Source organism: Rana temporaria, chromosome 11, assembly GCF_905171775.1.
Source record: "Rana temporaria chromosome 11, aRanTem1.1, whole genome shotgun sequence".
Classification (NCBI taxonomy): Eukaryota; Metazoa; Chordata; class Amphibia; order Anura; family Ranidae; genus Rana; species Rana temporaria.
Window position 1 is genome coordinate 125,632,871 of NC_053499.1, and position 21,819 is coordinate 125,654,689.

The 21,819-nt window shown below is 43.4% G+C and overlaps 1 protein-coding gene across 1 annotated transcript in view; it reads right to left on the reverse strand.

Annotated features, from left to right (window-relative positions):
* LOC120917631 (V-type proton ATPase subunit d 1) overlaps window positions 1–21,819 on the reverse strand; it is a 120,304-nt gene that overhangs the window by 8,860 nt on the left and 89,625 nt on the right. The window contains exons 3-7 of the mRNA XM_040329080.1: window positions 17,042–17,220; window positions 13,909–13,988; window positions 9,700–9,777; window positions 7,047–7,223; window positions 3,065–3,142 (exon numbers count right to left, since the gene is read on the reverse strand). Coding sequence (XP_040185014.1) covers window positions 3,065–3,142; window positions 7,047–7,223; window positions 9,700–9,777; window positions 13,909–13,988; window positions 17,042–17,220 — 592 coding nt within the window. The remainder of the gene's footprint in view (window positions 1–3,064; window positions 3,143–7,046; window positions 7,224–9,699; window positions 9,778–13,908; window positions 13,989–17,041; window positions 17,221–21,819) is intronic.

A 21,819-nucleotide genomic window follows, 5' to 3' on the forward strand; every position in this document is an offset into this window, starting at 1 on the left:
TTCACACTACTACACTACTTTCATCCTACTTTGCTCTGTGTTCAATGTTTCCCTATGAGAGCGTCTTGTAGCGTCCTACACAAGTCGGTCCAACTTTGAAAATGCTCCCTGTACTACTTTTGGTCCTACATTGATCCTACTTCAGGCCCATTGAATATCATTGAAGTCGGACCAAAGTAGTATCCTGTTCATGAAAGTAGGATGGATGTAGGATAAATGTAGGACCAATGTAGCAGAGCAAAGTAGGATGAAAGTAGTGTAGTAGTGTGAACCCAGCCTTATTCTGGAGATAAATTTGCTCCATTCACATCCACATCTGGTGTTCTCGACCTGCGACAGAGGTCTTGAAACACCTTGAGACTGTATTTTGTGGAGTCCAGACATTGATTACTGAGGAGGAATGCCTGACAGTTTTCCACTCCTGGGATGTGCACAATGCTTAGGGCTGGATGTGAAGCGATGCCCAAGCCAGAATCAGATTTGCTTCTCTTTGAGATGCGCCACTTCTGGTTCCTCCCTGATGCTAGATGCAAGTCACATGGCGCTGTCCAACTGAATCCTGGATCAGATGACTTTGCAGACGAGAGGTCCAGCATTGAAGGCATAACTGAAATAACTGAGGCCAGATCAGGAGATGAGTTTCCTTTGGCAACAAAGTTCCTTGTCCTTTATGATACCAGTAGCAAACTTGTAACCCACCACACCATGGCAAGCATGGCCCCTGCTTTTTCAGGCATATGGTGCGATTTAGAGACTGCCCCCTCTCATCCCAGGCTGCCAGAATGTCGCGTGTCAATGGGCTAGAGTTAAATGGCTCTCATGCATCAACAAAGGGTTCATTGGTTCCTGGAGTCTACGTGGGGGTAGACAGTCTGGAGTTTGTCCAGGGAAAGGAAAACCTTGGACAGGACCATGTCAAAGATCAGGCCCAAATGTGATGCAAATGTTCCAGCACTGATTTCTGGAGATTTACTATTCACCTGCATCTCTGTAGGGTCTGCATAAGGCGCAATTGTCCTCTTCCTCAGTGGACTGTGCAGAAGCAACTGCAACCTCAACAAATTGAGAAAATCTGGAAGAAAGGGTGTAAAAACATGCTGCCATGGGTGCAATTTTGCCCAAAAACTCAGACACAGTATCTAAAAATTCTTAAGCAGTGATGGGGTTAATGAAGACTCAGGGGAGTGCTGCTATTCAGGAAGGGGGCAGTGATCCAGGCTTTAGGTGTGAGGTCCTATAGAGTTAACACTGCAAGGCTCCTGGGACTGTTAGCAGATCACAAGCTGGCCAGGCCCCAAGGACTGCTGCCCTGGCTCCTGGGACCACTGCTCTTGTGCTTATTATCTTCAATACTAGTAGGAGTATTTGCTGCTGGCGCAGTAAAACAGTAGGGAGCCCACGTTTTGGATGGATTTGTAAAACTAAGGAGACAGGACAAAGGCAATGAGGTCTCCATGCGTTCAAAGAAAAATGGAGCACACATATGCAGGATGTCCACCATGGAGGGGATTTGCACAAATTTAAAACCTGGCTTAGTTCTCACATCATGCCATCAGCTTTGCGACCAACTGTGTTCTGGCTACAGCTTAGTGCATTAACTCCTTATGTGGGAAGCAGACTGCATGCACCAAAGCAGGCTCCCTGAAAAACACAAGCTGAAAGCCTAAGGGGTGGGATGGGTTTCCACCAGATGGGTGCACTGTGGTTCCCCTGGACCTGTAAAGCACTCAGTGGCCGACAGAGAATCTGGACAGAAGCTCAATGTTATTCTGTGACAGGCAGATGCAAATTGACTTGCTTTACTATCTAAATCCATAAAAAAAAAAGTTTGTGTGATTTTCTGCTTTAAAAAAAAATCTAAACATGTCAGACTGGATGTAAAAAAGGATGTAAACAGACACACATCTGTTTACATCTGCTGGCCCACAGACCCAATATGGGTCAGGTTTCATTTTGGAGGAAAAACCTTTAACAGACACGGATGTCACAAAAGCCCTTGGGCCCTTACACTGGCCAAATTACGCAATATACTAATTTCTTTGGTTTAAAGAATGCTTTGAGAAACTGACTTCACTGATTGTTTCGATTACTGAACGTTCATATTCCTAGAAAAGGGGCAATCATGGCCAAATTAACTTTTTTTTGGAGAGTTCAACAATCGAACAATGATTTTAAATGATTTGTTATCATCGCTTATTGGCTCAGTTTCATAATAAAGCAAAACAGTCCATGTTCACCCAACATGGACTGAGCAATAGAAGTCCATTCTGGATGAAAACATGAATCCGATTGTCCTACGCGTCTATGGGTATCTTTGATGGAGCACAACAAGCTGTACTAGCCTTGAGAAAACACATAACCTCATACAAAAACCAACAAGCATTATGTACCGGATTAACAGAATGCACAGCTGGCAACAAAACAATGACCAAAACGAAACAGTGTTTACATAGTAATCAGTGATGCTAAAGAACGTTTCCTCAATAAATATAACAGGAACCTCCTGAGCCTGTCTAAAGTCATTGGGTTGATTAAACCTTGCTGGAAAGAGGTGTTAAACTTGTTCCCATGCCTACAGCAAAGTGGGGATTAAATTATAAAAGGGGAGGTAATGAGCATATATAGCCCCAAGTCCTGAGAAGTCTGCCTGTGGTTCCTGACCTCTATATATTGCAGGTGTTAAAGACAAACTGCTTACAAATGATCAGAACTGTCACATAATACTTGGAGGTGGAAAAAAGCCACAGTCAGCAAAGCTGCAGATGGATCATTTTATACCGTGATAAAATGAATTGAGGACCAAAAAAAAAAAATATAAATGTTCTTAGTACAAAACCATATGTAGAAAGAGACATGATCCGAGGGCCAAACACAGAAATAGCTTAAAATGGTCATCTGGATCTCATCAGTTTCTTTGTGCAGTTAATGAAGAACCAGAAAGAGGTTTAAGCATGGCTTTGCCAAGACTTAATGGGCCTACCTCGACAGACGCAATGCTGCGTGTGCACAGCTGTGTGCTCTGAGGGGTAGGCTAGAGACATGGCTTTCCTCAGAACTTACTTACCTCATGTTCAAAGAACCTGTCCTCCAGGGTTTTATCACCAGGATTGTTTCCTGCACCTTCAAACAGCAGTTTATACTCCTAATAGAAAAAAAAGAGAGACAAATAAAACAAATTATGGGTGTACGGCAATGCCAGAATGTAGCTAGCCAACTGCTCTTAAACACACGAATAGCGAGATTGAGAAAGACAGTATTTTGTGGCCTATGCATTTGACACTTTATGGGCCACTATAGTTGTAGGCGGTCAGGGTCAGGTCTGTTCTGCTGCAGTTTTTAGAACTCGAGGGATGAGTTTATGAATACATCTGCCCAATTTGTGTCTCACTGCTCCTGTTTAGCATTGCCTGGCTGTAGGACAGAACTACTATACAGTCAGCTCCATAAATATCGGGACATCGATACAGTTCTAATCTTTTTGGCTCTATACACCACCACAATGGATTTAAAATGAAACAAACAAAATGTGCTTTAACTGCAGTCTTTCAGCTTTAATTTGAGGGTATTTACATCCAAATAAGGTGATCGGTGTAGGAATTACAACAGTTTGTATCTGTGCCTCCCACTTTTTAAAGGGACCAAAAGTAATGGAACAGATTAACAATCAAACTTTCACTTTTTAATACTTGGTTGCAAATCCTTTGCAGTCAATTACAGCCTGAAGTGCATAGACCTCACCAGACGCTGGGTTTTATCCCTGGTGATGCTCTGCCAGGCCTCTACTGCAACCGTCTTCGGTTCCTGCTTGTTCTTGGGGCATTTTCCCTTCAGTTTTGAATTCAGCAAGTAAAATGCATGCTCAAATCGGATTCAGGTCAGGTGAATGACTTGGCCATTGCATAACATTCCACTTATTTTCCTTAAAAAACTCTTTGGTTGCTTTCGCAGTATTTTTCGGGTCATCGTCCATCTGCACTGTGAAGCGCCGTCCAATGAGTTCGTAAAAATTTGGTTGAATGTGAGCAGATAATATTATTACCGGAAACACTTCATAATTCATCCTGCTGCTTTTGTCAGCAGTCACATCATCAATAAATACTGGAGAACCAGTTTCATTGGCAGCCATACATGCCCACGCCATGACACTACCACCACCATGCTTCACTGATGAGGTGGGGTATGCTTTGGATCATGAGCAGTTTCTTTCCTTCTCAATACTCTTCTCTTCCCATCACTCTGGTACAAGTTGATCTTGGTCTCATCTGTCCATAGGATGTTCTTCCAGAACTGTAAAGGCTTTTTTAGATGTTGTTTGGCAAACTCTAATCTAGCCTTCCTGTTTTTGAGCCTCACCAATGGTTTACATCTTGTGGTGAACCCTCTGTATTCACTCTGGTGAAGTCTTCTCTTGATTGTTGACTTTGACACACATGCACCTACCTCCTGGAGAGTGTTCTTGATCTGGCCAACTGTTGTGAAGGGTGTTTTCTTCACCAGGGAAAGAATTCTTCGGTCATCCACCACAGTTGTTTTACGTGGTCTTTCAGGTCTTTTAATGTTGCTGAGCTCAGCGGTGCATTCTTTCTTTTTAAGGATGTTCCAAACAGTTGATTTGGCCACACCTAATGTTTTTGCTATATGATGGGTTTGTTAGGTCTTGCTTCACTGATAGTGACAGCTCTTTGGATCTCATATTGAGAGTTGACAGCAACAGATTCCAAATGCAAATAGCACACTTGAAATGAACTTTGGACATTTTATCTGCTCCTTGTAAATGGGATGAGGAAATAACACACACCTGGCCATTGAACAGCTGAGCAGCCAATTGTCCCATTACTTTTGGTCCCTTAAAAAGCGGGAGGCACATATACAAACTGTTGTAATTCCTACACCATTCACCCGATTTGGATTTAAATACCCTCAAATTAAAGCTGAAAGTCTGCAGTCAGTGCACATCTTGTTCATTTCAAATCCATTGTGGTGGTGTATAGAGACAAAAAGATTAGATATGTGTCGACGTCCCAATATTTATGGACCTGACTGTATGTCCTCCAGTGTTCGCATATTCCAGTGCAATAAACAGCAGACTTATCTGTACTGAGCTCAATTGCCAACTCCTGTATTAATCTGAAATTGTTGCAGCTGGGAGTGTCCATTGTTAGACCAAGGTTCTCCAGTCTACAATGGCTACTGTTGTGCTCATTGTGACGCAAACTATATTAACAGGCCCCGCTAAAGGCTCCAATGAGTCCTCTTATGTAGCAGCAGCTTGAGGTGCAGGCAAGGACAGAGCTCGTTCCAGCTCTAGACATATAATGGAAAAGGGAAAAGTCCTGGAAGTCGCACATCTCTGAAAAACCCTGCAAGAAGGTGTACGACAGCCTCAGCCCCGGGCTCCAACCAGGCCACGCCCCCAACATGTTTCACTCCATCCACGGAGCTTATTTATGGGGATAACCAAGCACAGTGGTGCAGACTGAAACACGTTGATGACATGACCTGGTTGGAGCCCAGGCGGTCATACACCTTCTTACAGAGTTTTGCAGAGATGTGCGACTTCCAGGACTTTTCCCTTTTCCATTACTGTTGTTGTCGCATACAGAAGCATTTGTGCCTACAACAATTTTCGGAGGATAATTAAAGCTGAATTTCATGAAAATTGCTTAATTAATATACAAAAAAATATACAGAGAAAAATATTGTAGATATAAGTGAACTGTTTTTTTCTGCTAAATGATTTAAACAGCTCAGCCCTGTATAGCAGGGTAGGGGACCTGATCTTTCTCTGGTACAGTTTGATTTTCCCTTACAGGTCTCCTTCCTACCTCAACCCTGTGACTGGACAATGAAAGGAGATGCAGGACGCTGCTGAGCAAACTCTTTACCACTATCAGTATGCAACTTGCACTAGAGCACACTTAATTGGCTCCTTGTACTGCTTCTTCTACCCATTCCCTGGGCTCTGCTGTAAAAACTGTACAGTAGCCTGCAAGAAGCTGATAACAAGTCAAATACAGGGGCACCTATACTGCTTCCATTCAAAAAAACAAAACCAAAAAAACACATTTACTTAGGTAGTAATGATTACAGACCTTCAATAATGTGTGCCTTTTACATCTGTCTGGAGTTCAACTTTAGGGATGAGAACCGATTGTGAAACATTTGCAGATGGTTTTCCCAAACACAAAATGCAGGTTCCAAGTAGTTTTACTATCAAACACTGTTAATTCTTGGAGTTCTCCTTTAAGCGAACATTATTTAGACCAGTGTTTATCAACCACCAGACCCAAACATCAAACATCAGACCCAGTTTGCTCTGGATCATGGCGTCATGAGTTGCCATGGTACGAATGGCCCCGACAGCACCATGACAACCAATAATGCTCTAGCAGCAGGACAAATGGCGTAATTTCCTGCTATGGCTCTCCCACACCACGGCAACACATGACTCTGATCTAGGGCAGGTGGCATGAGAGCTGCTCCCAAGCACGCAGAAGAAGACCAACGTCTGCCATCTCTAGAGCTCCTCCACCTCCTGCCCTCTGCTGCCAAAAGACGGGGGAGGGGCGCTTTATGATGGGGGATTGTGTGTCCTGTGACAAGGGGGGCCCTGTAATGGGGGGGGGGGGGACTCATTTATAGAGGGTCTTTGATGTATTGGGGCGTTTGTGTGATGAGCGCCTCTCATGGGTAGGAGGGCCTCTGTCGTGAAGGAGCGACACCTTTATAGAGACACCTCCAATGTGAAGTTAATTTAATCAAGGAAGTTACTACATGCACTGTCCCAGGCTCAGGTTTCCCACTGATAAGTAACATTTTTATATTTTAAACTGGGGTGTGTCTAGATTTTTGCATACTTTTAAATGGTGCTGCTACTGGTAAGAAGGGTTGAGAGATGCAGATTCAGACAAACAGCAGCACATTTCTGATAGCCTACTGTAAGTTAATGCACTTCACTGTTCAGTTACAAAATAAAACCCTCAGCTGTTACAAATTATCAAACTGGAAAGAGGAGTAAAAAAGACCAGAGGGTAACATTTACTTACTGGGTAATAGTCAGCTACTGCTTTGACCTGCTCGTAGTCATCAGCTCTCGCCAACTGGGCCAAGCCTTCTGGGTACAACTTCCCGCAGTGAGGGAACAGCTTGGCACGGTCTTCTTTGGAAAGTTCAGTGCCAAATGAATTAATAGTGATTATAAACGCTCGGCGGTCGGCTTCAAACTAGAAACAATATAAAAAGTATTGCGGTTTGAGAAAGGAAAGGAACTGTGTCTGCAACAATTCATTTGACATTTACAGCACTGAAGTATGTGACATTTGTTTTCTAATAACGGAAGCAATAATTGAAGACTGTAAACAAAATCCCTCCAGGCCATTAACAAAACCTGATGGGTTTTACTTCCTTTGTTTCCTCTGCAAAGAAAAAGCATAATGAGCTAGTATGCATCGCATAATAGTCCATTATGTGGCACTTACCTGAAAACGAAGCCTGCGCTGTCCCCGCTGGTCACCCCATCTATCTTCACCCCTCTTCTTTCCGGGAGCCGTGGACTCTGACTGGCCTAGAGCCTTGTGACGTCACTCCCACGCTTGCGCATGGGAGCTGCCAGTCACGGCACTTGCGAGTGAAGAAACGTCACGAAGGGCCGTTTTTTAACAACGCATGAGCCGATCACATCATCTGCGCAGTGTTTAGCAAATTTCTCCAAAACGGCGCACGTTTAGGAGATATTTCCACTAATATTTCCTAATTCTAGGCTTACCTATAGGTAAGAGTCACAAGCAGAGGTTTACAGCCACTTAAAAAAAAAAAAAACATGTGGTATCGACGCTTATATTAAGACAGATTCATGCAGTAAAATGTTGGTCTTCTTAATTGATCTGGGCTCACTCCCCTATAAAAATCGCTACCTAATAGTACTTGAATATGTACCTGTAAAGAACAGAAAAAAAAAAAAAAAAAAAACACATATATACATAGCCCAGTCTTCTGCATTGATCCTTTCAGCTGGGGAGTGATAAAGAACCCAAAATCTAACAAAAGACACTCTAGTCCTGGAGTAGGCAACCTTAAAGAGGTGGAGATCTACATGGGAAAAGACAACAATCACCATCCTGTGTCACCATCCTCACAACTGATTTAAACCTCTAATTGCCGTACTACCCTGTAGCAATCGCGTGCATGGCAATCATGGGTTTAAATCAGGTGGCGAGGAGGCAACATATCGCTTCCTCACCACCCGTCAAACACACTTGGATTGCTTTTCAGGGGAGCAGCAGTGCAGTTTTACATTTCCTGGGTTCGCGTTGCCATAGACTTTTATTATATCCCGCAGGTGTGGAGTACTTTGTGAAAGCGCACCAAAGCGCCTGCACCTGTTTTGGTGCACTTTCAAAAAGTGCACCAAGCCTGCAGGCTATACATAAATAGAAGTCTATGGCTAAGTACAGCTAACCCACAGCAAAGCTGCAGGTAGGTGTGGGCAAACCGCAGCGCATCAGTGTGAAAGTAGCCCTATACCATTATGCCCAGTGTTTTGCTTCACCCGAAGATCTCTTCTCCCCTGCTGCTGGCACGACTCTGGAGACCGATAGGCAGGATAAGAGGTGGAGTACAGTTTGTATCACTCTGTTGAGAAGAGCGCCCCCCCCATCGAATAGTGCCCGGGACAAACAACGCAAGCGCCGTACGTCACAGAACAACAGCTGTTTTTACGATCAGCTGGGCTGACGCAACCACAGCGCATGCGCACATCGTAGGAGGTATCTCTCAATGGGAGATACTATTTCACGGGCACAATTGAAACCTATACACACAGCGGGGGAAGACCGTAGTTCTCAGATTGTGCCTCGCTGTTGTGGGGCAGCTTTACAGTATGCTGATGGTCCGGTTTTGTTTTCAGCTGGTTTGACCTGTGTGAAAGGGCAGGTTGCAACACAGACAAAACCAGCCCTTCAATACAGCCACGTGCTGCCGTCCAGTAGCAGAGATGCACAATCTGAGAATTACAGTCTCCCTTTGCTGTTTGTACAGGTTTAAAAATTGTGCCTGTGACTTTCCATAGTGACTTCAGCCTGGGCTCACACAGGAGCAGTGCGGGATACCACATGTGATTCAAACAGGAATCGCACCACATTCCTGTTTAAATTACATGCGTTTCTTTGCAGTGCAATTATCGGAACGGTATCGTAATTGGTATCGGCGAGTACTTGAGCACAAGTATCGGTACTCGCTCTTAAAAACAGGTATCAGTGCATACCTAGAGCCTGCGTAGTACCCTAAAAAAAATGCTCTTAAATTCCTCCTGAATAATAGCAGTGTACTTTCATGTATTTGAGAGTACCACGTCGTCCTCTTCACACAGCCTCATAGCTGTATATCTGCAAGCGAGATCTAAGGCACTGCTCCTCTGACTGCTAGTCCCAAGATATTTGGCATGAGACTAATGCTGGAGGCTCTGACTCCAAAACAAAACCCTGTGCAACTCTACCAAGATGGCCAATTTCACATTGAGACAGTGTTGAATAAGGCATGGCAAGTCACTAACTGGGAGAAACGCTGAGTTGCAAGGGAGCCTGGTGACTAATCATTTGCCCTCTGCCTGTTATTTTTGGAGGGGCCACAGCTTTCAGTGCTTGGTTCCTCCTAAAATGTTCACCCAGTCACAAAGTTTAGTAATAAAGGATGTACATGTACCTCCAAGATGGGACACATGGCATCTGCTGTAGTTCCTCCAAGTCCTTTGCAGAATTTGTAGAAGGATTCTAAATAAGCCTGAAAGTCAGACATAAAAAAAAAAAAAAGATTATACATATATTTCTTTATAAAAAAAATAATTTGGACTGACCAAATAACATACACAACATATAATCCACAGCAAAACACGTCCCCCCCCCCCCCAATATAATGTTTTACAGTTCTGTCCCCCATGGGACAAAGTACATTGTCCAAGTGCTTTCTAACCCTAGTTGTGAGATCCCTTTCAGCTATTGCCAATCCAACAACAGCTATGAAGGAGAAGGCCGATTCATTGGCTGCATCTTTTCTTGGCTGTGAGCACTTTGCCGAGACAAGCAATGGCAAGAGCAACGCAAAGGGAAGTGGGGCCGTGTCAGCCTTTGCATTCCTCTTGCTGTTGCTTGTCTTGGTAAAGTGCCCACAGCTGAGACAAGTTTCACATATGGATCTGCCTTCTCCTTCATAGTTGTTGTCAAATCGGCAGAAAGGGAGGCGGGCAGGTAGGACCTCATAGTTAGAAAGGGTTTACAATTTACAAATAATAAATTTTCACAGGAAATGTCAGGTGTGAATGACAATATTACCAACAAGTGTTTAGATCAGACATCCCATATACAAGTTGCATGGTGAAACACTTGTTAACACATATAACGATAAAATATTCAGATTACGGTCAGTTTCCTCGATACATATGGTGTATAGAATAGCGATGAAGAATGAAGGATGCAATGTCTTGGCTAGGCAAAGATAGTCCTATCAGCCAAGGGTTTCTGAAGCCTGCAGCCATCTATCCCAGATTTTGGCGTACTTAGATGGCAGCCCCTATGTGTAAAGATAAGCTTTTTATACAATAGATTGTTGTTTACTCCTGACAACCATGCACCAAACTCGGGTGAGGTGATCCTCATCCACTGCCTTGCTATACCTATTCTTGCAGAGAATAGTTTCACTCAGAAATATTTTGGTGTATTTCTTGATATCTGGCTCTGGGTAAATCCCCGAAGACACGGCTTAGGGTGCAAGATGAGGGAAGAGCCTATTGTATCATGAAGAAACTGTACAATCTGTGTCCAGAAGCCGTGGAGCCTGGGGCAACTCCAGAGTAAGTGATAAAACGTTTCCGTTGCCTGGTTGCACATTGCGCAGTAGGTCCTGCTTAAGGCCCCTTTCACACTTGTACGACTTGTCCCACGATTTGGGACTGCGAAGTAGCATGACAAGTAATTTTCCCTTTTCCCATGACAAGTCATTCCCCATGATTTTTAATGACTTACGACTTCAAAGTAGTGCCTGCACTACTTTGGTCCGATGGCAATTACACAGGCATTACTTGAAATCGTGGCGAAATCGCTGTAAAATATTGCCACTTTGAAGTCACACAAAAGTGTGAAAGGGGCCTTACTGAGAGCACTTTTATGAAAATATTTTCTCCTATTGCTACCAATACAGGGACCCAGCATATGTGCAGGTCATGATACAACAGATATTGGTATGTGCATTAAAAAGCAAGCACGTGGCTTTTCTCAGATTTCAAGGCATTTAGCCTATAATCATTTATCACTCAAAGTTCAATGGTTCATTTTCGCTTAGATTAAGAAGCACTAAGGCCCAGATTCTGAAAGGGCTTACGACGGCGCAACGCCATGTGCGCCGTCGTAAGTCCTAATCTGGGCCGTCGTATCGATGCGACTGATTCTTGGAATCAGTTACGTATAGATAACCATTCGATCCGACAGGCGTAAGGCTCTTACGCTGTCGGATCTTAAATGCAATTTTTTTTTCGCCGCTAGGTGTCGCCTCCGTCGTTTTCCTGATCGAGTATGCAAATTAGCAAAATACGCAAATTCCCGAACGTACGCGCGGTCGACGCAGTGAAGTTACGATGTTTACGTTAGATTTGCGACGCGTAAAGTTGCCCCTGGGTATATGAGGCGCAGTCAATCTTAAGTATGGCCGTCGTTCCCGCGTCGAAATTTGAAAATTTACGTTGTTTGCTTAAGTCGTCCGTGAATAGGGCTGGACGCCATTTACGTTCACGTCGAAACCAATGATATCCTTGCGACGTCATTTAGCGCAATGCACGTCGGGAAATTTTAGGGACGGCGCATGCGCAGTACGTTCGGCGCGGGAACGCGCCTAATTTAAATGATCCACGCCCCCTACCCGGATCATTTGAATTAGGCGGGCTTGCGCCGGGGGATTTACGCTACGCTACCGCAACTTTACAGGCAAGTGCTTTGTGAATCAAGCACTTGACCGTAAAACTTGCGGCGGCGTAACGTAAATGAGATACGTTACGCCACCGCAGAGATGCGGCGAGCTACGAGAATCTGCCCCTGTTTCTTGCAGTTAATTAAAGCCTAAGTAACGGAAGAAAAAAAATTAATCAGCGTAAGAGACGGTACTTACATTTAATAAAAAAGTGTCCCTTATGCTTTTGCCAGCTGTCCCAGTTGAAATCCCCTTGGTCCACATAAACACCATAGCAGTGGTAATCTTTCTGAGCTGCAGGAGGTACAGCCCGTCATAGGCTCTCATCAAGAGTGCTGCCTATTCCCACCATTTCTGCCCCCTCATGGATTCATAGAAGCTGTACCAAAGCTTCCATCAATGAAAAGCACTCTATGAATGGAGGACGGGCGAATTAATAAATGGTCCCCCCTCTTCCATACAAAAGACAGAGGGGAAAACCGAGACCCGGCTTGGTCGCTTTTTCCATTTACACACAGGAGAGCTTTGGTTGGGAAAACCGGCCGTGTGTGTGCTCCACCATAATGTTTCCCATAGGAAAACTGCGGCGGAAATAAACCGCAGTTTTCCTGTCGGGAAAACGGCTAAGGAGCATACACAAAGGAAAACACTGCAGTTTTCCTGACGGGAAAACCGATCGTGTGTACTAGGCCTTCCATAGATGCCGTGTTTTCCTTTGTGTATGCTCCTTAGCCGTTTTCCCGACAGGAAAACTGCGGTTTATTTCCGCCGCAGTTTTCCTATGGGAAACATTGCGGTGGAGCATACACACGGCCGTTTTTCCCAACCAAAGCTCTCCTGTATGTAAATGGAAAAAGCGACCAAGCCGGGTCTCCGTTTTCCCCTCGGTCTTTTGACCGTCGGGAAAACCGATCGTGTGTACTAGGCAATAAAGCGCATTGCACACATTGAGCCATGCTTAGATAGCTCCTCCAGTACATGATCTATAACATTGCGTCAGATAAAGAGCAAGATCTTCTGAAGGTCTGCCCTCTTCTCTCCTATAAAGCAGCCCGATGTGAGATATAATTGGACGTTGCGAAATTGTGAAAAACGACCATAAATGTGGATTCGTTTCACGCTTATCTTCATAAGCTAGAAGAGTTTTCGTTTTACTTTTAAGTTCTTCTATCATCACCCAATTCTTTAACTATTGCGAAAGATGCAACCTACTCCTCCCTCTATCTCTGATTGGTTGCGTAAGGTTCAACACATTGCAAATATGGAAGATCTAATTTACCAATCCTGTAATCCCTCAGGAAAATTCCATAGCAAATGGGCGTGCTGGTTACAATTCACAATGTCTAGTAGATTTAGATTTTTGTTGGACAACTAATTTCCTATAGGGTTTGACTATTTTTTTTTCTTTTCTTTTCTCTTAATGTAAGAGTCTGATAGTTTATATAGTTGGATTGTTGTTTTTTATTTTCATTCAACATCTCTATTTCATTTGTTAGTATCCTGATCCTTGACGGAAGAGCTCATTACACTATCCTCATGTTCCCCGGTTCCTATGTATGTCTTTCCCTTTCACAAGTTACGATATATACTCGTATATGTTTCCTACATGATTGTACTCCCCCCCTATTCAGGGATTACATGATTCTTCACTGTTTGGTGTTGCATTTCTGTATTAATGTTACAAAACAAGTTGTAATGTGCATATGTATTTCTATTTATTTAAAACCTAATAAACATATTCAAAAAAAAAAAAAAACTATTGCGAAAGACATTATGGACAGACTACTGCAAAACCTGTCTAAATATTAGTTCTTCATCCAATGATTGCTGCAGTTCTGCTCCTAAACAGTGATGATACCTGGGACAATCAAGCAAGATTATCCTTTAATCCATGTTCTTTCACTAGAATTAAGTGGCTGTAATTCTTTCTGTATCCGAGGCCAACTCCTCACTTACCTTGTACAATGTGTTCCTTATAATTTCAATGTTCATTTCATCAAGATCTTGTTCTGAAATGCAGTCTTGGAAGAATGCAGCTGAAAACACATAAACCAATTAAAGATTCAGAATAATGAGCTCATAAAGCAAAAGGCAAGGTGCAATAATTAACTGCAACCAATCAGAATTCTTCCTGTACTGAGCTTTAACCTACTGCTAGGTATCCGTTTATTCATGGTTACTACACTTTTGGCTTATACTATAACAACGGTTTACATACTACTATATACAAAAGATGCTTTGTTAACCTCCACAAACTGTGTTATGCTAGTTTCAGGGCTGCTGATGGCAAACATTTTTCTAAGAGCTTGTGTACAAGGATATCAACACCATAAGGCTTTTGTTAGGAGTGCAATTGTTATGTGTTTTCATTTAATTCATCTGAGCTGTATATACGCTTTAAAATAAAAAAAGTTTGTTTTCATATTTCGAAGGCTATTGTTGCAAGGACACCTTAAAATCCATAAAATATCAGTCCCCAAAAACAATCCATACACATCCTCTACTTAATGGTCATGGAATCTATTTTTCATGAAATAGTTTCCTTTTTTAAATCAGAGTTTAAAGTCACTTTAAAACCCCATCAAAATGTGTGCACCTTAAAGGAGATTGTATACCGCCCTGTATACTTTGTACCTATAGGTAAGCCTAGAATAAAGCTTAACATGCGCCGCTAGGAGATATTTACTGTATATTGCGCTGATGATGTCATTGGCGCATGCGCTCTGAAGGAATGGCCGCCCATACCGTTTCTCCAGGAGCGTGTGCTGTGACGTCATGCAGCTCTGGTCAGTCACACAGCAGGAGTCTGCAATGCATACTAACACATTATGCCTTTAGTTTACAGTGCAGGAAAAAAAAAAAAAAAAAAGAAGAAAAGAAGAAGAAAAGAAGAAAAAGAAGAAAAGAAGAAGAAGAAGAAAAGAAGAAGAAGAAGAAGAAGAAAAGAAGAAGAAGAGAAAAGAAGAAGAAGAGAAAAGAAGAAGAAAAGAAGAAGAAGAAGAAAAGAAGAAGAAGAAAAGAAGAAGAAGAAAAGAAGAAGAAGAAAAGAAGAAGAAGAAAAGAAGAAGAAGTTTACTTTCTCTTTAACCTCCCCGGCGGTACGATTCTTTCAGATTTTTGGGTCTCAAAGCGGTACAATTATTTAACATGGAAATTTGGCGTTTTATATTGTAGGCCTGTAATTCTTAGGAATAACGCACTTAAATCTGTCCAAACAAGAGTCTAGTAGACATCCTGGGTATAAAAGTTTGAAACACAAAATCATAAATTATAATATAATAAATAACTATAAATAATTATAACAAATAATAATATAGTAATAATAACAATTATTACTTTCAGTGTTTGACAACGAATTTCCCCACAAATCACTATCGCTTAATTCTGCAAGGGATTCTAATTTATTATTGCCGTTTTCTAGCTGGTTTAAAACCACTTTTGATATAAAGGGACACTATTTGGTTGCTATGGACAAACTCCAGTTCCCAGGCAGAAAGAACAGTATTCATTATATAAAAGTGCATGCAGGGCACTGGACAGACCACTAGTGACAAAGGGGGTGTGTAATTATTTTATACAAATATGTAAATTGTAAGATTACAGTATACTGTATGTGTACAGTGTTTTTTATTTTATTTGGCGCCCCCCCCCCCCCCCCCCGTGCGTCATTACGTCGCAGGGAACGGAGCTCGGAGGCACTCGGCACTTCGTGAATCGAGCGAGGAGACAGCTCGATCACACAGCGGGGAGACAGCTCGATCACACAGCGGGGAGACAGCGCAGGATCCAGGGGACAAGGTAAGTAAACTCCGCCTGGATACTGCAATGCGATCCCGAGTCTGGCTCGAGGATACCGCTAATGGTACTGTATCTCCACCCCAAGCCAGACTCGGGATTACCGCCAGGGAGGTTAAAACCCACCAAAAAAAGTTTTACCTTGCAGTGGGACTGTGCCTGCACTGCAAGGGGGTATGTTTGTTTCTGTCTAGAGCAGTGGTTCCCAACTCCTGTCCTCAGGACCCACTAAAAGGCCAGATTTTATGTATTTCCTTGGGGAGATGCAGACTAGAATACCGCAATCACTGAGCAGCAAATGCTATCACCTGTGATGTATTTCAGTTATCTTGCAAACCTGGACTGTTAGTGGGCCCTGAGGACAACTGGTCTAGGGGATTGGATAGCGGAGATGCATTTACCTAATCCTCCCTGCGGCTACCCCCCTCCCCGCAGTCTTGTGCATGGATTGTTGCCGATGTCATCAAGCCCATAGCCCTGCTCTGGACATGAGGATGCCAGGAAAAGACCACCACTGGATTGTGAGGGAGTGCTGTTAACCGGTGGAGCAGAGTATCGGGCAAGTATAGCCTTTCTATTCTTCCCTGGACAAAACGAGTGGTTAACACTTGCAGTCCAGCCACAGCCCCACTGTAAGGAAGACTTTGTGTCTGAGTAGAACTTTTTGCTAGCCGTTGGATTGCATGTTAGGCCCCATGTACACGGGACGCTGCTAAACATACGTTCAGAGGCAGTTGGACGCTTTTTTTCCAACTGCTCCTGAACCCATTCAATGTTATCCTATGTGACCATGTACACAGTCTTGTTTATTGCCATTTGTAGGCAGTTGCGTTTAACAGTGTTTCTTTGAAAGCAAAAAATGGGTTCAGACGCAGAAGATTACCACGTTTAGACGCCAAACGCGTTTTTCCATTTTGGCTCATTTTTTGTTTTTACGCTTCTAAAATGCAAACGCGGCAAAACGCAGTTAAACACGGCATGTAAACGCGGCAAAACGTAGGTTTTAAATGCGGGTTACTATCTGTCAAGTTTAATCAATTAGGATCAGTTGTAAAAACGTCCCGTGTACATGGAGCCTTAGGTCTATTTTTAGATAGGCAGCCCAACAGCATACTGAAGAAGCTTGCACGGCAGACTGACAACTTGATGCTAGTTGCAAGGAAAGCAACCTTCGCAGGCTGCAACAAGAAGTTCTGATACTGGCAGGACCTCCAGGAAAAACAGTTTGCAACATAGCATAGTATATTTAAAGTATAGACAGTATAACACATTTATGGAATAGACCCATGCTTACCTAGTGGAGTGTCTACAAGAATGGCATTGTACAATTCTGCAGGCGTTTGGGCGATGTTTACAGCTTCCATCTGCTCAAAGCTTCCCAAGGGATGGCATTTGGGTACAAGTTCAGAAATGGAGCGCTGGTGCAGGGTGCCAGTAATCAACAGGATCACATTGTCGATCATGTAGCTGTACCTGAATGTGAATAAAAAACACATAAAGGGTGTTTAGCTTTAAAGAGCAATGTGCTTACAAAGTATGTTGAACCATCAGCTGAAGTCTAATATTTTGGCTGTGACAAGATTTTCTTTCCTCTACATATAATTGCTATTTGTATGAAGGTGCAAGACCCCGTTCACACCTGCGCAGTGTGGCGTATGCCAAGCAGAGCCTAGTACCAAGTCAAAGAAGTCAGGGACTGAAATACATGAACAGTGTACCTTGGGTTAGGAGCTCCCAGTTACAGCAAAACTGTATTGGAGGAATAATACAGATTTGTTGATACGCGTTGGTGTCTGCTCTTCAGTAGGGATGAGCTTAGCCATGTTCAGACATGAGTCTGAACCCACCTGAGCTATCCCTCCAGGAAGCTGTCACTGAGGACAGCCAATCATAAGTGGTCAAGGCGTTCCCTACCCCATAGCCACGCGTATTCAAGGGGCACAGATTTGTGTCTGAACATGCCTGAGCTCATCCCTACTCTTTAGCTGCCTATAATAAATGTGATGGATTTTTTTTTTATCCATTTAAAATGGGTAAAACAAACAAAATCAAAAACGTAAAAAATAAATAAAAAATAATGGTGATCATAACAGAAAACAATTAAAAAGCAACTGCAGGCACCCATGTATATAGCCATTAGTGGGTTTACAAAAAGGTATTTATTAATTAACTGCTTGCCGACCGCGCACCGCCGTTCTACGTCGGCAAGCTGGCTCTCCTGGGCGAGAGCACGTCATTCTACGTCGGCTCTTTCAGCCACCACTAGGGGCGCGCGCGCGCCCCCGACTCCCGTGCCCGGCGGGCGCGATCGCCGCCGGGCACACGCGATCGCTCGTTACAGAGCGGGGACCGGGAGCTGTGTGTGTAAACACACAGCTCCCGGTCCTGTCAGCAGGGGAAATGCTGATCTTCGGTTCATACAATGTATGAACAGAGGATCAGTGTTTCCCCTAGTGAGGCCACCCCCCCCCCCACAGTAAGAACACACCCAGGCATACTTAACCCCTTCTCCGCCCCCTAGTGTTAACCACTTCACTGCCAGTGGCATTTTTATAGTAATCCAATGCATTTTTATAGCACTGATCGCTATAAAAATGCCAATGGTCCCAAAAATGTGTCAAAGGTGTCCGAAGTGTCCGCCATAATGTCGCAATACCGAAAAAAAAATCGCTGATCGCCGCCATTACTAGTAAAAAAAAATAATAAAAATGACAAAAATACCCCCTATTTTGTAAACGCTATAACTTTTGCGCAAACCAAACGCTTATTGCGATTTTTTTTTACGAAAAATAGGTAGAAGAATACGTATCGGCCTAAACTGAGGAAAAAAAATGTTTTTTTATATATTTTTGGGGGATATTTATTATGGCAAAAAGTAAAAAATATTTATTTTTTTCAAAATTGTCGCTCTATTTTTGTTTATAGCGCAAAAAATAAAAACCGCAGAGGTGATCAAATACCACCAAAATAAAGCTCTATTTGTGGGAAAAAAAGGACGCCAATTTTGTTTGGGAGCCACGTCGCACGACCGCGCAATTGTCTGTTAAAGCGACGCAGTCCCGAATCGCAAAAAGTACTCTGGTCTTTGGGCAGCAATATGGTCCGGGGGTGAAGTGGTTAACATAGCACCAACATTTTTCATAAGGGCTAGTTTAAAGCATGAGCCGCAGTGAATCACCATTTAGTAGGGGGTTTGACAGGCAATGAGGAGATGCTATGTTGCCTTCTTACCTACTGTTTAACCCCTAAAAACCTGCACCACTAAACACATGTATTGCATGCAGTTTGTACGACTCTAAAGTCGCTTAAATTAGGAGTGCAACCTCGGATGGGTGCCACTTGTCGCACTGCAAATATTTTATTATATATGTTCATGTGACACTGAAGAAATTACACTTTGCTACAATTTAGTGAGTGCACAGCTTGTATAACAGTGTAAATTTGCGGTCCCCTCAAAATAACTCAACACACAGCCATTAATGTCTAAACCACAGGCAACAAAAGTGAGTACAACCCCTAAGTGAAAATATCCAAATTGGGCCCAAAGTGGCAATATTTTGTGTGGCCACCATTAATTTTCCCTCTTGGGAATGGAGTTCACCAGAGCTTCACAGGTTGCCACTGGAGTCCTCCATGACTACATCACAAAGCTGATGGATATTAGAGACCTTGCGCTCCTCCACCTTCCATTTGAGGATGTCCCACAGATGCTCAATAGGGTTTAGGTCTGGAGACATGCTTGGCCAGTCAATCACCTTTACCCTCAGCTTTTTTAGCAAGGCAGTGGTTGTCTTGGAGGTGTGTTTAGGGTCGTTATGTTGGAATACGGTCCTGCGGCCCAGTCAACGAAGGGAGGGGATCATGCTCTGCTTCAGTATGTCACAGTACATGTTGGCATTCATGGTTCCCTCAATGAACTGTAGCTCTCCAGATCATGACACTCCCACCGCCATACTTGACTGTAGGCTAGTCACACTTGTCTTTGTACTCCTCACCTGAATTATTTCAGATCCTTAGAGAGTTCTTTGCCATGAGGTGCCATGTTGAACTTCCGGTAACCAGTATGAGAGAGTGAGAGCCATAACAACAAGTCTTGCAACACCGAGTCACATGACATCGGGGAGGGAAAATAGCTAATCGGCCCAATTTGGACATTTTCACTTAGGGGTGTACTCACTTTTGTTGCCAGTGTTTTAGACATTAATGGCTGTGTGTGGAGTTATTTTGAGGGGGCAGTAAATGTACACTGTTATACAAGCTGTACACTCACTACTTTACATTGTAGCAAAGTTTTTATTTCTTCAGGTGTTGTCACATAAAAAGATATAGTAAAATATTTACAAAAAATGTTAGGGGGTGTACTAACTTTTGTGAGATACTGTATATGAATAGTTATCATTGGAAAACATACAGTGGGTGACCGCGATATTGTGTCAATCTCGCTCCCTTTCTCGGCGAGATTGACCACCTACGAACCCTATCGCGGGAGCCAGCGCCAAGCTGGCTTGCCGCGATGGAGACAAAGCCGTCATAGAAGCGACGGGAGATCCGACTTGGATTCCCACCAATTCTAGCCGGCGTTTGGTATGCATTCTGAGAGGGAGAACTCCACGCCAATTTTTAAATAAAAAACCGGCATGGGTTCCCCCCCAGGGGCATACCAGGCCCTTAGGTCTGGTATGGGTTGTAAGGAGACCCCCCTACGCCGAAAAAACGGTGTAGGGATCCCCCTACAATCCATACCAGACCCGTATCCATACCAGACTAGTATAGCGGCGGCCAGCCCTGAAGGAGAAGGCACCGGACAGCGGGATTGTAGGGGGACCCCTACGCCGTTTTTTCGGCGTAGGGGGGTCTCCTTACAACCCATACCAGCCTCAAGGGCCTGGTATGCTCCTGAGGGGGGAACCCATGCCGGATTTTTATTTAAAATCCGGCGGGGAGTTCCCCCTCAGGATTCATACCGAACGCCGCACACGTGTAGAATTGACGGGAATCCAAGTCGATTCCCGTCGCTTCTATGACGCGCTCGCTGGAATGTGCTTTTACTATTCCAGCGAGTGCGAGATGTCGGCACCCTGTCGCCGAGAATCAGCGCGATGCTGTCGTGCTAAAAACACATTCTCGGCGGCAGGCACTGTAGGGTTGCAACTTTGATGTCCAAAGTCGTATGACAAGTCGCACAAGTGTGAATGGGGTGGAGTGCCTGTTGAGCACAACACAGGGGATCATTTTTGTCGTAATGCATCCACAAGTGTAAATGAGCCCCAACATTACCAGAACACAGAATCACTTAAAGAATTACTTACTCCTGGGGACATTAAAGCTGAACTCCAGAATATTTTTTTTTTGCATATTTACATAGGGATACTTACAGCGAGCCAAACTAGACCAATCGGATATGCTGGGGGCGGCTGTAAATCACAGCAGTAGTCCACACTACATACAGGAGCAGTAACCTTATGGGTTCTGTGCCGAAGGCACCACTTACAACTCCTTGTATTTTATTTTCAATGAATACAATACATTTTTGTATTTGATGAGGTGGTGATCGTGACATCACTGCCCTCTTCACCTCAACCAAAGAATGCCTTGTATTAACTTAACAGTTGATAAAAAAAGGAGCACTTAGCAGAAGCAAATACAAACTCCATGTAGAGAACGTGCCTAGCTGTGAACAGGACAATGCAAACTCCCGGTCTTCCCCCTCTAACAAAATGAATACATAAGGATCCGTGGAAAGCAGAAGTTATACTCAAAGTTTAAGAAGTCAAACAAAAAGAAAACAAAAAGATGAAAAAACAAAAACAAAAAAAGGCAGAACACAAACTAATTGTTCCGGCAAAAGGGAGGATTTAAATAACTGGAATACAACCATGTGTATCAGAGGGTTTATTTTTCCATAAACATTCAAGGGAACATTTGTGCTTGTTGACACTAAACTGCAGACAGGGATAATATCTACCGTGTTTCCCTGAAAATAAGACGTACTCCTAAAATAAGCCGTAGCAGGATTTTCAAGCATTTCCGAAATATAAGCCATACCCCCGAAAATAAGACGTAGTGATAGGC